Genomic DNA, 11,988 nt, shown 5'->3' on the forward strand with positions numbered 1-11,988 from the left:
AAAACAACGGCTGTTTAGACTACTGAGGATGTTGCAAATATGCACTAGTTCGGCATTTTTAGAACAGCCAAAAGATCCAGCCATCAAAAATATATCCAGTTGGCGGTTTTATTTTGTTAAGGAGTTTTAGAATAGGATCTCTATCTAGATTCCTACTTTTGTAAGGAGACAATAATGTGAAATGAGTGCTATTTTATGTTTTTTTAATTCAAAAACAATTGTATTGACAGTATTTTTAATCCTGGCGCGATTTCCATAAATGGGTATTTTTTGCGCATTTTGTTGTAACAATTCTGCGAAAAATAATGGGTAAACTATACCCAGGTTGACGTACAATGTCTGTACTCATTTATGGGTACAAACTCTTTACCCATTTAATGGGTTATTCCACTTTTATTGAAAAATGCGTAGTTTTCTACGCATTAATGGATACTTTATTTTAACAGTGTGGGCGATTTAGGGGCGATTTAAGGGCGGGTTGAGCGGCTAAAAATGACGGCGGCAAATCGCCCAAATGTTGCATTTGAAATAGCCCCCTAATTTCCAGCAATTTGCTGACAAATTGAAGGGCAATTAGCGCATCCGGTTGGCAAATAGCACCCCGTTAGCCAGCAACTTGCCCTTTTTAACTGGGTTGCTATCGTATCACACGAATAGGATTCTCCAAAAACGGCGGACTACACTGAGAAACAAAAATATGCATAGTTAACATACTTTCTATTCCCGTCTCTTTTCTTCTGCTGTGATTTTTATGAATTTTCATGCATAAACTTCTAATAACCATTCAATGAGTGGATAGACCGAATATGTCCAATGCATAAAATTTACAGCAGAAGAAACGAGAGGCAGATGGAAAAGTATACTATCGATGCATAAATAAAATTCTGCGTGTACCAAATTATTCATTAAATTAAAAAACGTCGTACACATTTTATTAATCATATTTTTTTCAAACAACGTATACGTCCTTTTTATTTCCCATGGTCGTATAAACACACCAATATTAGAACCTCGATGTGGAGATACGCGCATAACAAAATGTCATAAGCGACATTTTTCTTCAGTTATTTTTACAACTGTACATACGCTTATATAAAAAAAACGACCTATCACACTTAATTTTTCTGCCGAATCTCAGCATTTTTCGCTTCTTTTGCCGAAATCTCAACAGAGTAGAGTAAAAGTGACGTTTCCTAGCTGAGGCTCGGAAAATATTTCGCAAAAAATCAGCTAACAAATCTCACTTTATAGAAATATCATGTTCTAAATTTGCTGACTACACGGCTGTTGGAAAATTGTCGAACCAAATTCAGTGTGCATATGTCCAATTTTTTTAAATGAATATGTCATTTCACTTACGTCTTAAAAATTTTATTATTGCCGTAATTGTTTTTCGAATAAAACATCTAATGCTAGTTCAGAGAAATAAATACCATTCTTTTCCAACCGAAATCCGACAACCCCTTACAGAGCAAAAAAATAGTTGTTGTAAATGACAATATGCTGATTACTTACCGATAAAGTAATCACAAAGTGGTACAAAACTAATAGGAATTCCAAAAAAATATGATTTTTAATTTACATATTCTACGTCGTATCGGCAAAAAATATAAAAACAAAAAAAACCGGCTCATTCGACGTTTGCCTTATGTTTATATTGCGCGTATGAGAAGATAGAGAGGAAACAACAAAACTTTCTACTTTTCATCGATTTCTATGTTTTTCTTTTAAACTCGATGAAACATCTAATGCGCACTCTATTGGGAAGTAGATGAACTGTGAACTAAAGCTTCAAGGATTAACTCAACTTGAAATGAAATTGTTTCGTAATTACAGATTAAATTTATTTTTTGAACGGTCACATGTGCTTTCGTGTCTCGAGATCAGTCCTATGCGCCACGACGTATGTGAGTCCTAGGCAGGGAAAAGGACGTATCGTGAGTTGGTAAAATGTCGTATTGACAGAAAAAGGTCGTATTATCAAGTTTTGCTTAATAGTAATAATAATCATTACAATTTCTTATTAACAGTATTAAACCACTAAAGCAAGGAAAAAAATAAAACTGTAGACGATTTTTTAGTATTTAAAGCGGTTTAGTTCATAAATAGTAATTAAAAGTATTTTCTCCATACTTTACACTAGATTTTCTCGGTTCGAGCAAAATGTCAATGGATCGTTTTGAAAACCCACACGGAATTCAAACAACCAACAGAATATGTTCTTTTAACTTCAATTTAGGATGCTTTGAGTTTTGCGTCGCTTTTGCACTTATTAGTGTTGTCAAAAACGAAGAGAGAGATTCGACTCAGTCGAGGCCTTCCATGGAATAAGGTACTTTTGAGTTGTTTGAGGTATACTCAAACATAGGTAGATTCAACTTAAATTTAGGCATATTTAACTCAAGGTTGACTATAAAAAACCTGTCAATGAGTTGTGGTTTTTGCCGTGGTTAAAGGGAAACAACCTTCAACACGGTTTACCTAATTTTAACTTATTACACGATACCCCGAGATTGAGTCAAAGAGCTCAACTTTTGGTAATTTTTCGTATCCGTGCATCCTAGAATTCTACATTTCTCGACAAATATATCCCGCATAAACGAGAACAATAAATGGATTATGTGTATTATTGTTTTTCCACAATTTGGCATATTGTGATTCGACAACAAACACACCATACCGTAAATTGTTTCTGTCATTTGGGGTATTGTTTTCAACCGGATAATCATTTCGGGAATATGGCGTTAGGTTATGTTACAATACAAAAACGACGATTTTTTTCGAACATTTTTTTTACAATACCACAAATCTAGCTAAAACCCGCAATATGTTGCAGTGAATTTACCAACATTCCTGTTTTTTCGGCACATGAGCATTACCCAACAAACAATTATGCTGGATAATGGTTTGTCCAGTTCTTGTTCAGCTTGTTCCCTCGTAATAAAGGCTTGTTCAGCTTTCGTTGTTTGTTGGGTATCTAGTAATATACTGACTGATTGTTCGGCAAAATTGTACCAACATTAGCGAACCTCGTCAATAACTTACAAAACAGGTTCAGCAAATCATCTGTCAAGTCGCCATTTTCAGAAGAAATTGCTGACTGACCAGTATTTTTTGACGTTTGGATAGAACGGATCGCGGAGAGTTTGGTAAACGAATTGTTTTACTGAATTGATTACCGAACGGTTTGCTGTTCAAAACCCCAGCAAAATTTTACTGTACCCAATAATTTAAATTGAGTGTCTACATAACTTTTTTAAAGAGAGGCGTTCTAAAAATTACTCAAAAAATGCTACGTTATTTATGGATGGTCCCTAATATAGGTTTATTCACACACTGAAAAAAATCCAAACGTTAATTCTATTTGCTTCAAACCGCTTAAAATTCATATGAAGAAGAAATGCTATTGTTATCACGCGCACACATACCTTCTATGTGTCAACTGTATAAACTATGTATGCAGACACATAAGTTATATGTGCATATTGTTATAGAATGGGGTTTTATGTGCCTAATAGCTATGAAATGTGAATGTAAGATTAATATTTCTTGTAAATACACACATTAGGTTTATGTGTTAGCAAATAGTGTCTATATGCCTCCGTTAATTGCAAAAATCTATGTGTAAAATCAATAGGCATAACGTTTACTTTTTTTTGAGTGCAGATAACAGACGTTTAGGCTCGATTTGAATCGTGTGTAAATACCCGCTGCTGAAATTCCGAATAAATCAGACATCTGAAACATGTTTGGCAAACGTTTGCAGATGACGCAGTGTTCACTACAATGCAGTTAGAGTGCAGCTGTCAAACACGTGTAGCAAACAGTTGCGCAGATGGCAATAGTGAAACACGGATTTTCAACGTATATCAATTTGAAAGTTTGCACAGGTTTTTGAAGAAATTTTGTTCTAGCCTGAACGTCTGTTATCTGTGGTTTATTGTTCGGACTATGTCACGAATGGTTTTTAACTATGCGTTAGGCGCGCAAATTTTTTCCTATTCTGAGTCAGTCTAATAAAAACCCCACTAGCTGATGATGTGATGAATATTTTTCATCACCCGCGCGCCTCTGACAGAAAATTCACTAACCATTCAAATAAACAAAATAAATTTTTACTATTTATGACAACAAACAGTGTAAAAACGCTAAAAATTATTTTACTATCAGACAGAAGATTTGCAAAATAATATAGTTTATATCGATAAAAACAGTGCATATGTTTTGTGACCATGGACCCGGTCGAGTATAGAATACTCCAAGAGACTTCAATTCAAAACAACAACGGCACATCGGCGCTAAATGTTTTTCTGCACATCGTACCATCGTTTTTCACCAGTTTCCACACAATTCAACTTATCTCTGCAGCAGCCATCACGCAGATTCCCGGCCGGTTTTTGTTGGAATTCTTCCTGATAGTATTTCCCTTCGTGCTTATGGTTACCGTGCTGAGCCAGCTGGTTAGCAACATATCCGTTGCTTTGCTGCTGATAACCAGCCTGTCCGCCCTTCAGCAAATGCGACACAAAACCCATCTGATGCCGTTTGTGCAGATTCCGGGAAGAAAACCACAATTTATGACCGCAGCCAGGGCACTTATAAATCTGATGACGGCTGTTTGTATATTAGCGGTAGATTTCCGTATCTTTCCACGAGAGCTGGCCAAAACGGAAACCTTCGGATTCGGTTTGATGGATGTTGGAGTGGGACTGTACGTATTTAGCAATGGAATCGTTTATAAAGCTGATAAAGACCAGAAACTGGATCTGCTGCGAGTGCGGAATGTTCTGCTGGGAACGCTTCCATTGATAGTTTTGGGAGTAGCACGTTTCTTCGTGACACAGGAGATTGATTATCAGCAGCATGTTTCGGAGTACGGAGTGCATTGGAATTTTTTCATCACGTTGGCTATCGTTAAAATCGCCGGAACTTTTATCATGGATATAATTAAGGATCCGGAGATTGCTAAGTTCATTGCGATAACTGTCCTGTGCTGCCACGAAATGATGCTGCATTTAGGAGTCTCTCGTTACGTTCTCAACGAAAAAACTGGAAGATCTAACTTTGTGGAAGCGAACCGCGAGGGCATCGCTTCCATACCTGGCTATGTAGCCCTGTACCTGGCCTCGACCAACATAGGATCGGTGATGCGACCCTCGGTCGAAATTCAACCGGCGAAGAAATTCATCAAACAGGCCATCAAACTCAGCATCGTAGCCGGCGTCTGCTGGAAAATGATTTTCGTTTGCGAGGATATGTTTGGCGTGTCACGGCGTCTCGCTAACATGGGATACGTATTCTGGATTCTGTCCATCGGGACAACGATGTGCGCCCTGTTCATGTTCTGCGAAGTGTTCATCTACTTTGTACGGTTCGAGGAACCAAAATCGCCGGATCAGATAATGAAGGGAGACGATTTTTGCATCTGGTACATTCCACTGATTTTTGAAGCTATTAACGGCAACGGGTTGCTTTTCTTCCTCGGTGCCAACTTACTAACCGGACTGATTAATATGGTGTTTCAAACGTTGTTACTGGAGCCCCCGGCGGCCCTAATCATCATAAGCTATTACATATTCATGCTCTGCGTGGTGACTGTTTTTATGCACGTTAACAAGATTAAGCTGAAGTTTTGGTAGGAAATTTAGTTGTGCAGGGGGTTTGTCGAGTCTAGTCATTGTGGACAAACTATTCCACCAAATAGTTTGATAGGTGTGTAATTCCATTTATCATTGACAGTTGAGGTTCGCTCAAATTTTGAAAAGACTGTTTAGAACCCATGTAACAAAACAATCTACATACACTATTGAATAATAAAACCATTTATCTGTACAATCAATATTTGTCCTTAAGTTAGTTTGATGACGTTGTCTTCTAATAATAGGTAGCTAACCCTTAGGGGAAGGGGCAACAATAAGTTTCGTTATATTATCGTTATTCGTTATCGTTGGCGGATCCAAGATAATCTTGGATCATGTACATCTGGAGAAACATGCTGCTTCAAACCAATGTAAAAACTTAATTTTCATGTCGCTGCCCATGATTCAGCAAGGCCAAACTTGTACCGGAAGGGGTCAAACAAGGCTCTCTAACGTGTTCATGATGTTCACATCATTATTAGGTTGAGTTGCCCAAACACAGTATATTAACATTCAAGGAGGCTAGACTTGTTCACTGTGCCTTTCGCGCTGAACCGTGCCCAGACGAATATAATTTAGAAAAGAAGATTCTGTGAAGTCCGAAGCAAGTCGACTGAAAAATATGATATTTTCTTATCCTCTGCGATGTTTGCAATTCAGTATCTTCGCCTGTCGAATTCAGGGTGCTTGAAACAGCCAACACCGTACTTCAGCAGGATTTCGCATTTCTGACTCGGTTTGGTAACTACACCGTCGATCTCCACTGTCCGAGCGAACACGTAGACACGATAGTGCTGCGTAAAACATTTACATCCAGCAAACTCGCCTGCCTGCTTTTCTAGACTATTCATGATAGCAGTAAACTTTATTGATGTAACTTTTTGAACGGTAGGTGTAAATCATCACAACACCCAGTTTTCAAAGCTTTCACCTCCTGTTGTATTTCGTCACCTTCCATAAACGCTGTTTTAATCTCTTCGTAGTTCAAGGCAATACCCATTACAGCAGATGTAATAATTCCACGCATCCAAGCTGGTACTTGCAAGTCTTGCTTTTACTACCCGAAAAGATTCGTCTGAGTCGCCCCAAAAGAACAGAACTCTTTTTTTCGTTAACTTCTGCAGAGGCTTGTCAAATCGTTATAAGGTGGTAGACGGGTATGGTCATTCCACGGCAAATTTCTTAGAACATATTGCACGCAAGATTTTTGTACGCGTTCATTTAGACGTTGTGATGGAGACCACACTCGCACAGCATACTCCAAATGCTTCGCACCAACCAGCAAAATAGAGATTTTAGAGCGTATAAATCGTCAGTCAGTCGTATTTCGCATCAGGAAACCAAGTATTGCGAACGCCTTCACCGTCGTTGGGGTGATGTGACCCGACAAGCTAAGCTTTCTATCAAACAGCACTACTAAATCACTCTTTCGATGGCGCGGCCTTGAAGCAAGTACTCATAATGGGATAGAGTGAACGATCGCCTGAAACTTATCATCTAACATTTGTCAACGTGTACCCGCATGCCATTCAACAGAACCATTGTTCAATATTAAGTACGTCATCTTGAAGTGTGCAGCAGAAGCAATGGAACGAAAAATCTTTAAGTTGTCGGCGAAGAATAGTTTTCCAGATTGGATACGAGTGCAAAGGTCGTTTATGAATAAAATGAAAATCAACGTGCCTAGGTGATTTCCTTGAGGGACTCCAGTTGGCATATCAAGCAGGCTAAAACATGTTGAACTAATTCTAACGAAACCACATCGACTAGACATATAAGATCGCAACCATCCAGTTCACCATGGAGGAAATCCTAGTATTTGCAGTTTGAGAAGAGCAATGTTGTGAGGTGCTTTATCGAATGCTTTTGAGAAGTCAAAATATATTGTTTCGGTTTGTTGACGCTTCTCAATAAAGGGGACATCTTATAATGTACATAATCAAATTTGAAGTAGTAGAATGTTGCTTCACAAATCCGAGCTGACAATCGTCGATGATATACATCACATTGTAAACAAATTGTTTAAGGACTTTAGCCAAACAGTTCAAAAGCGAATTTCCTCTGTAATTTTCAACATTATGAATGTCTCCAGCCTTGTGAACTGGAATTATAGCCGCTTCTTTCCATACACTCGGGAAGACGTTTTCAGTGATTGAGCCGTTAAAGATAAGACCAACCGGCAGAAATAACGATCGTGCTCATCCCTTTATGAATATTGGAGGCATGCTATCCAGGCCTGGCCGGGAATAGAAAGGTCAATGATGGTAATATGTCCATATACTGTTGTGACGGAGAGACAGCTGAGTTGGTGAATACTCCGCAAAAGTTTTCCGCAAAATGGTTTACGAACTCGACTGTGAATTGCGCGCTGGCATCCCCGAGATAAAAATTTACGGGAATACCCCCAGCACGTTGTCTGCTTTTTCACAATTTTCCAGAACGTTGGAGTTGTTCCGAAGGTTGCTGTTTCGACATGACTTATATACTCACCGAATGCACTATTCCGGGAAGTTTCAGAATTGAAGTTCGGTTTGGCGAAACAGCTTTGTTTTCGTCGGTCTTGTGACGGAAGTATCGCTTGCGTTGTTCTCGGAGCATGTTGCGTAGACGACGAAGATCAAGGTTCCACCACGGATACTTATAGTCCGCCTTTCTTTCGACACGTTTCTTAGTAACTATGCGGCGGAATATCTCTTATACAGTTCCGTGGAACACTGCGACAGCATGATCCATATCGTTTCCACTTAACGGATCACAACAGACAACAGCAGCGAAGGCAGCGAATACGGTATAGACATTCGATGAATAGTCATGTTTTAACTTCATTCGTTCTATGACTCTAGGACCGATTGGTCGATCATTCCAGTCCGTGCAGTGCAATTTTAAAAAGAATAGTGCTAACCCGCTGCTAAGGTTATCTTGCGCATTCTCCGCCTCGAGGTTTCAGTTATTTTTCCCTTTTGTGTGTGCGCGTTTACCGTTATCCGGCCAGTGAGCAGTATTTTTTCTAGTAAGCCGTCTGGATACTGTTATATACACAAGTCTATAATACTACACTCCCCATTCTTGCTTCCCCTGACAGTGGTTCATCTCAAGGTGAGATGGATGTCGAAACAAAATCGGCAGCCCGGTTTAAAATGATCTTGTACCGGGCCAAAGACAAAAAATGTTTGATGTTTGTGGTGGTAAATAGCTTAAACTAGGCAAATGATATTGCTGATTATGAGCCTTTTACGAAGGAATATAGGTTATATGTACCATCGTATACGGTTGAATGTGCTGGGGTTGTCTCCGATCCGAGTTTAAACTGTCCGGATTTGCTGACACATGGGGTTGGCTTTCTTAAAGATCCCATGCTCTAGCCAGTGAAGATACTGGAGTGCAAACATTTGCATTCAGCATCATTCGCAGCGGACGGAAAGAGGACATATGTCAACTCCAGAGTCTTCGCTGGTTCTTCTCTGCCTAACTACCTCCTCTTTGACAAGGTTCGTCTGCCTGTCCCTTTTTGTGCCGTGTGTCATGAACTGTACTAATTGCAAACAATTGGAACACACAGCTTCCCAATTTAGCAATAAGGCGCGTTGTTGCAAATGCGGTGGGAATCATGTGGATGATTCCTGTTGAAGCTATGTCGAAAAGTATCTACTGTGGGGGAAATGCACATGATCTCCCGACATGTCCCGCATACAAACAGCGCGAGGAGAACCTTAAGCGTTTCCTTCAGGGACGCTCTAAGCGATCTTTTGCATAAACGCTAAAGATAGCCCTACGAACATCTATATTAACGGACCCTACGAACATCTATATTAACTTGTCTACTGACGAAGGCGACTGTGATGAACTCCAGGAGGGAACATCTTCTGCTGTACCTCGAAGTAATAGAAAAAGGAGGAACATTTTCTCTTCCAAACTTCGTTGTTGACGGACTAACAAGGGAGTTATGGCTTTTCCCTCGAAGCCTCTTTTATTATTGAGGTTTGCGGTGATCACGATTGAAGACCAATAGATCAACTAAAATCTCAAAACTCAAAAAATTGCATTGGTATATTAGTATTTCTCGTACCTTAATGATTAGTTGAATAAATAATAAGTTTATCCTGCATTCAAGAACGCTTTTCCTAGAAAAGCGCTATTTTAGGCTCTAAAAATTTTATTAAAAATTCTCATCTACAAAACAAAAAATTATGCGTAAAAAAGGAATCGTTAAGGTACGAGAAAAATTAATTGCGATCAATTGAAAAAAAAATTAAAGGTTGAGTGGTTTTTTGGCAATCGTGATCACGAAAAAACCATTTTTGGAAAAACGAGATTTTGAGAAAATCGAGTTTAAACTTTCAAGTTACCACTGCTCTTGGTAGACGAAGCGCGCTTGGAAGCGCTGTAACTATCGATCTATTTCTCGGATCTCTATAATTTGGGAAAATATTCTCAAGGAGTAGTACTTTCAGATAAAGTAATGAAAAAATTTCGATTTTTTGAAAAATAAAAAAGTATGTAATCCCTTAAACCAGGCAAATGATATTGCTGGCTACGAGCCTTTCACGAAAGAGTGTAGAGTATATGCACCATCAAATAAGGTTGATTGTGCCGGGGTAGTCTCCGATCCGATTTAGAATTGCGAGGACCTTTGACAGAAATGTTAAAGATAAGCTACACCATCGGACCCTACGAACATCTGTACTAACTTGTCTACAGACGAAGGCGATTGTGATGAACCCCAGGATAGAACATCTTCTGCTGCGCCTAGAAGCAGTAGAAAAAGGAGGAAAATCTCTTCCAAGCTTCGTTGTAAAGGCCAGAAGTTGTCAAAAATAACTACTCGAGGAAGTACTGGTGCAAAACCGAAGCAAGCAGCTCCCAGTCTCAAAAACCTGAGGTCAGAAATGGAGTTCCCAGCACTTCCAGGAACATCAAAAACCCCAAGTGCTCCCAAATCTTGTCTCCCCTAGAGCCTCAATTAGCCACAGACGGCTTGGTGATATTGCGGAATTTCACCCCGCAGCGAGGCTAGTTATAGATGATGGTACGGAATGAGGTTGCCTTCATGACGATAATCGATCTACCTCACTCCATGAAGCTTTGCGGCAACTTCAATATGACCATTTTGAACACGGGTAAAATGACACGGATTACTGCTCCCCAGCGCGCTCGAACGTTTTTCTTCTCGACATCCCTGCGGTTAGATTGCATGTGGAAGGTAATCCTTGATACCCACGGCAACGACCATCTGCTAATCGTAATTACTATTGCTAACGGTTCAAAGCCACCGAATACAATCAGTGTGTCATATGACCTTTCATCAAATATTGATTGGAAAAGGTACGAGTCCGCGGTATCCGACAAAATCGAGTCCACACAAGAGTACGGGTTCCTGACTGGCTTGATTCTCGATACCGCGATTTAATCTCAGACTAAACGAGTATCAGACGCGAACTCTCGCGGACGGCTACCCAACCGATGGTGGGACAAAGAGCATGCAGACGTGTATGCGGAGAAGGCCGCCGCGTATAAGACCTTCGGGGGACGACGGGTTACCCGCTAGTTATCGACAGTACGCGACATTAGACATGCGAATAAATAGTTTGATGAATGCTAAGAAACGGAGTTACTGGCACCGGTTTTTGACGGATTAACGAGAGAAACATCGATAAGCACTCTTTGTGGCACGGCCTGGCATATGCGCAACCGAAAAAGTACTAACGAGAGCAAGGAATATTCAAACCGTTGGATAATCGAATTCGCCAAGGTTTGTCTGGACTCTGCCCGGAACAGAAGATCTACCGCACTTCGCCTCTTACGGTATCGCGAACGAATCACCTTTCTCGATGGTGAAATTCTTACTCGCCCTTTTATGATGTAATAATAATATGTAATATTGTTCCTCAAGTTTGGAGGCAAGTGAAGGTCATCGCCATCCAAAAACTACAAAAACCAGCCTCCGACCACAACTCGTATCGACCCGTTCCAATGCTGTCCTGTATCCGAAAGTTGTTCGAGAAAATGATCTTGTTTCGCCTTGACAATTGAGTTAAGCAAATGGCTTACTGTCAGATATACAATTTGGTCTCCGCAAAGGCAAAGAGACGAACGATTGTCTTGCGCTGCTCTCAACAGAAATTCCAATGGCTTATGCTAGCAAAGAGCAGATGGCATCAGTTTTCCTAGATACAAAGGGGGTTTTTGATTCAGTTTCTATCAAAATTCTTTCTGAGAAGCTCCACCAGCATGGTCTTTCGTCTGTAAGATACCTTGGACAATTTGTCTGCTTAAGCCGTTCAGCTGGGTATCGAATTCGCCACGAGTATCGATTGCTCATCCGATGCGATATATTGAACCCGTTAGTAAT

The 11,988-nt window shown here is 39.9% G+C and overlaps 1 protein-coding gene across 1 annotated transcript; it reads left to right on the forward strand.

The window, feature by feature from the left end:
* Positions 1–4,130: 4,130 nt before the first annotated feature.
* Positions 4,131–5,839, forward strand: LOC131683617 (uncharacterized). Its single transcript, XM_058965739.1, has one exon. It carries the CDS (start codon positions 4,233–4,235, stop codon positions 5,637–5,639), a length of 1,407 nt encoding a protein of 468 aa, XP_058821722.1. The 5' UTR covers positions 4,131–4,232; the 3' UTR covers positions 5,640–5,839.
* Positions 5,840–11,988: the final 6,149 nt, after the last annotated feature.

Source organism: Topomyia yanbarensis, chromosome 2 (genome assembly GCF_030247195.1).
Source record: "Topomyia yanbarensis strain Yona2022 chromosome 2, ASM3024719v1, whole genome shotgun sequence".
In the NCBI taxonomy this organism is placed as follows: Eukaryota; Metazoa; Arthropoda; class Insecta; order Diptera; family Culicidae; genus Topomyia; species Topomyia yanbarensis.

Bases quoted from the DNA above. Each gene is read 5' to 3' on its own strand.
- LOC131683617 (XM_058965739.1), top strand. From the start codon at position 4,233: ATGGACCCGGTCGAGTATAGAATACTCCAAGAGACTTCAATTCAAAAC.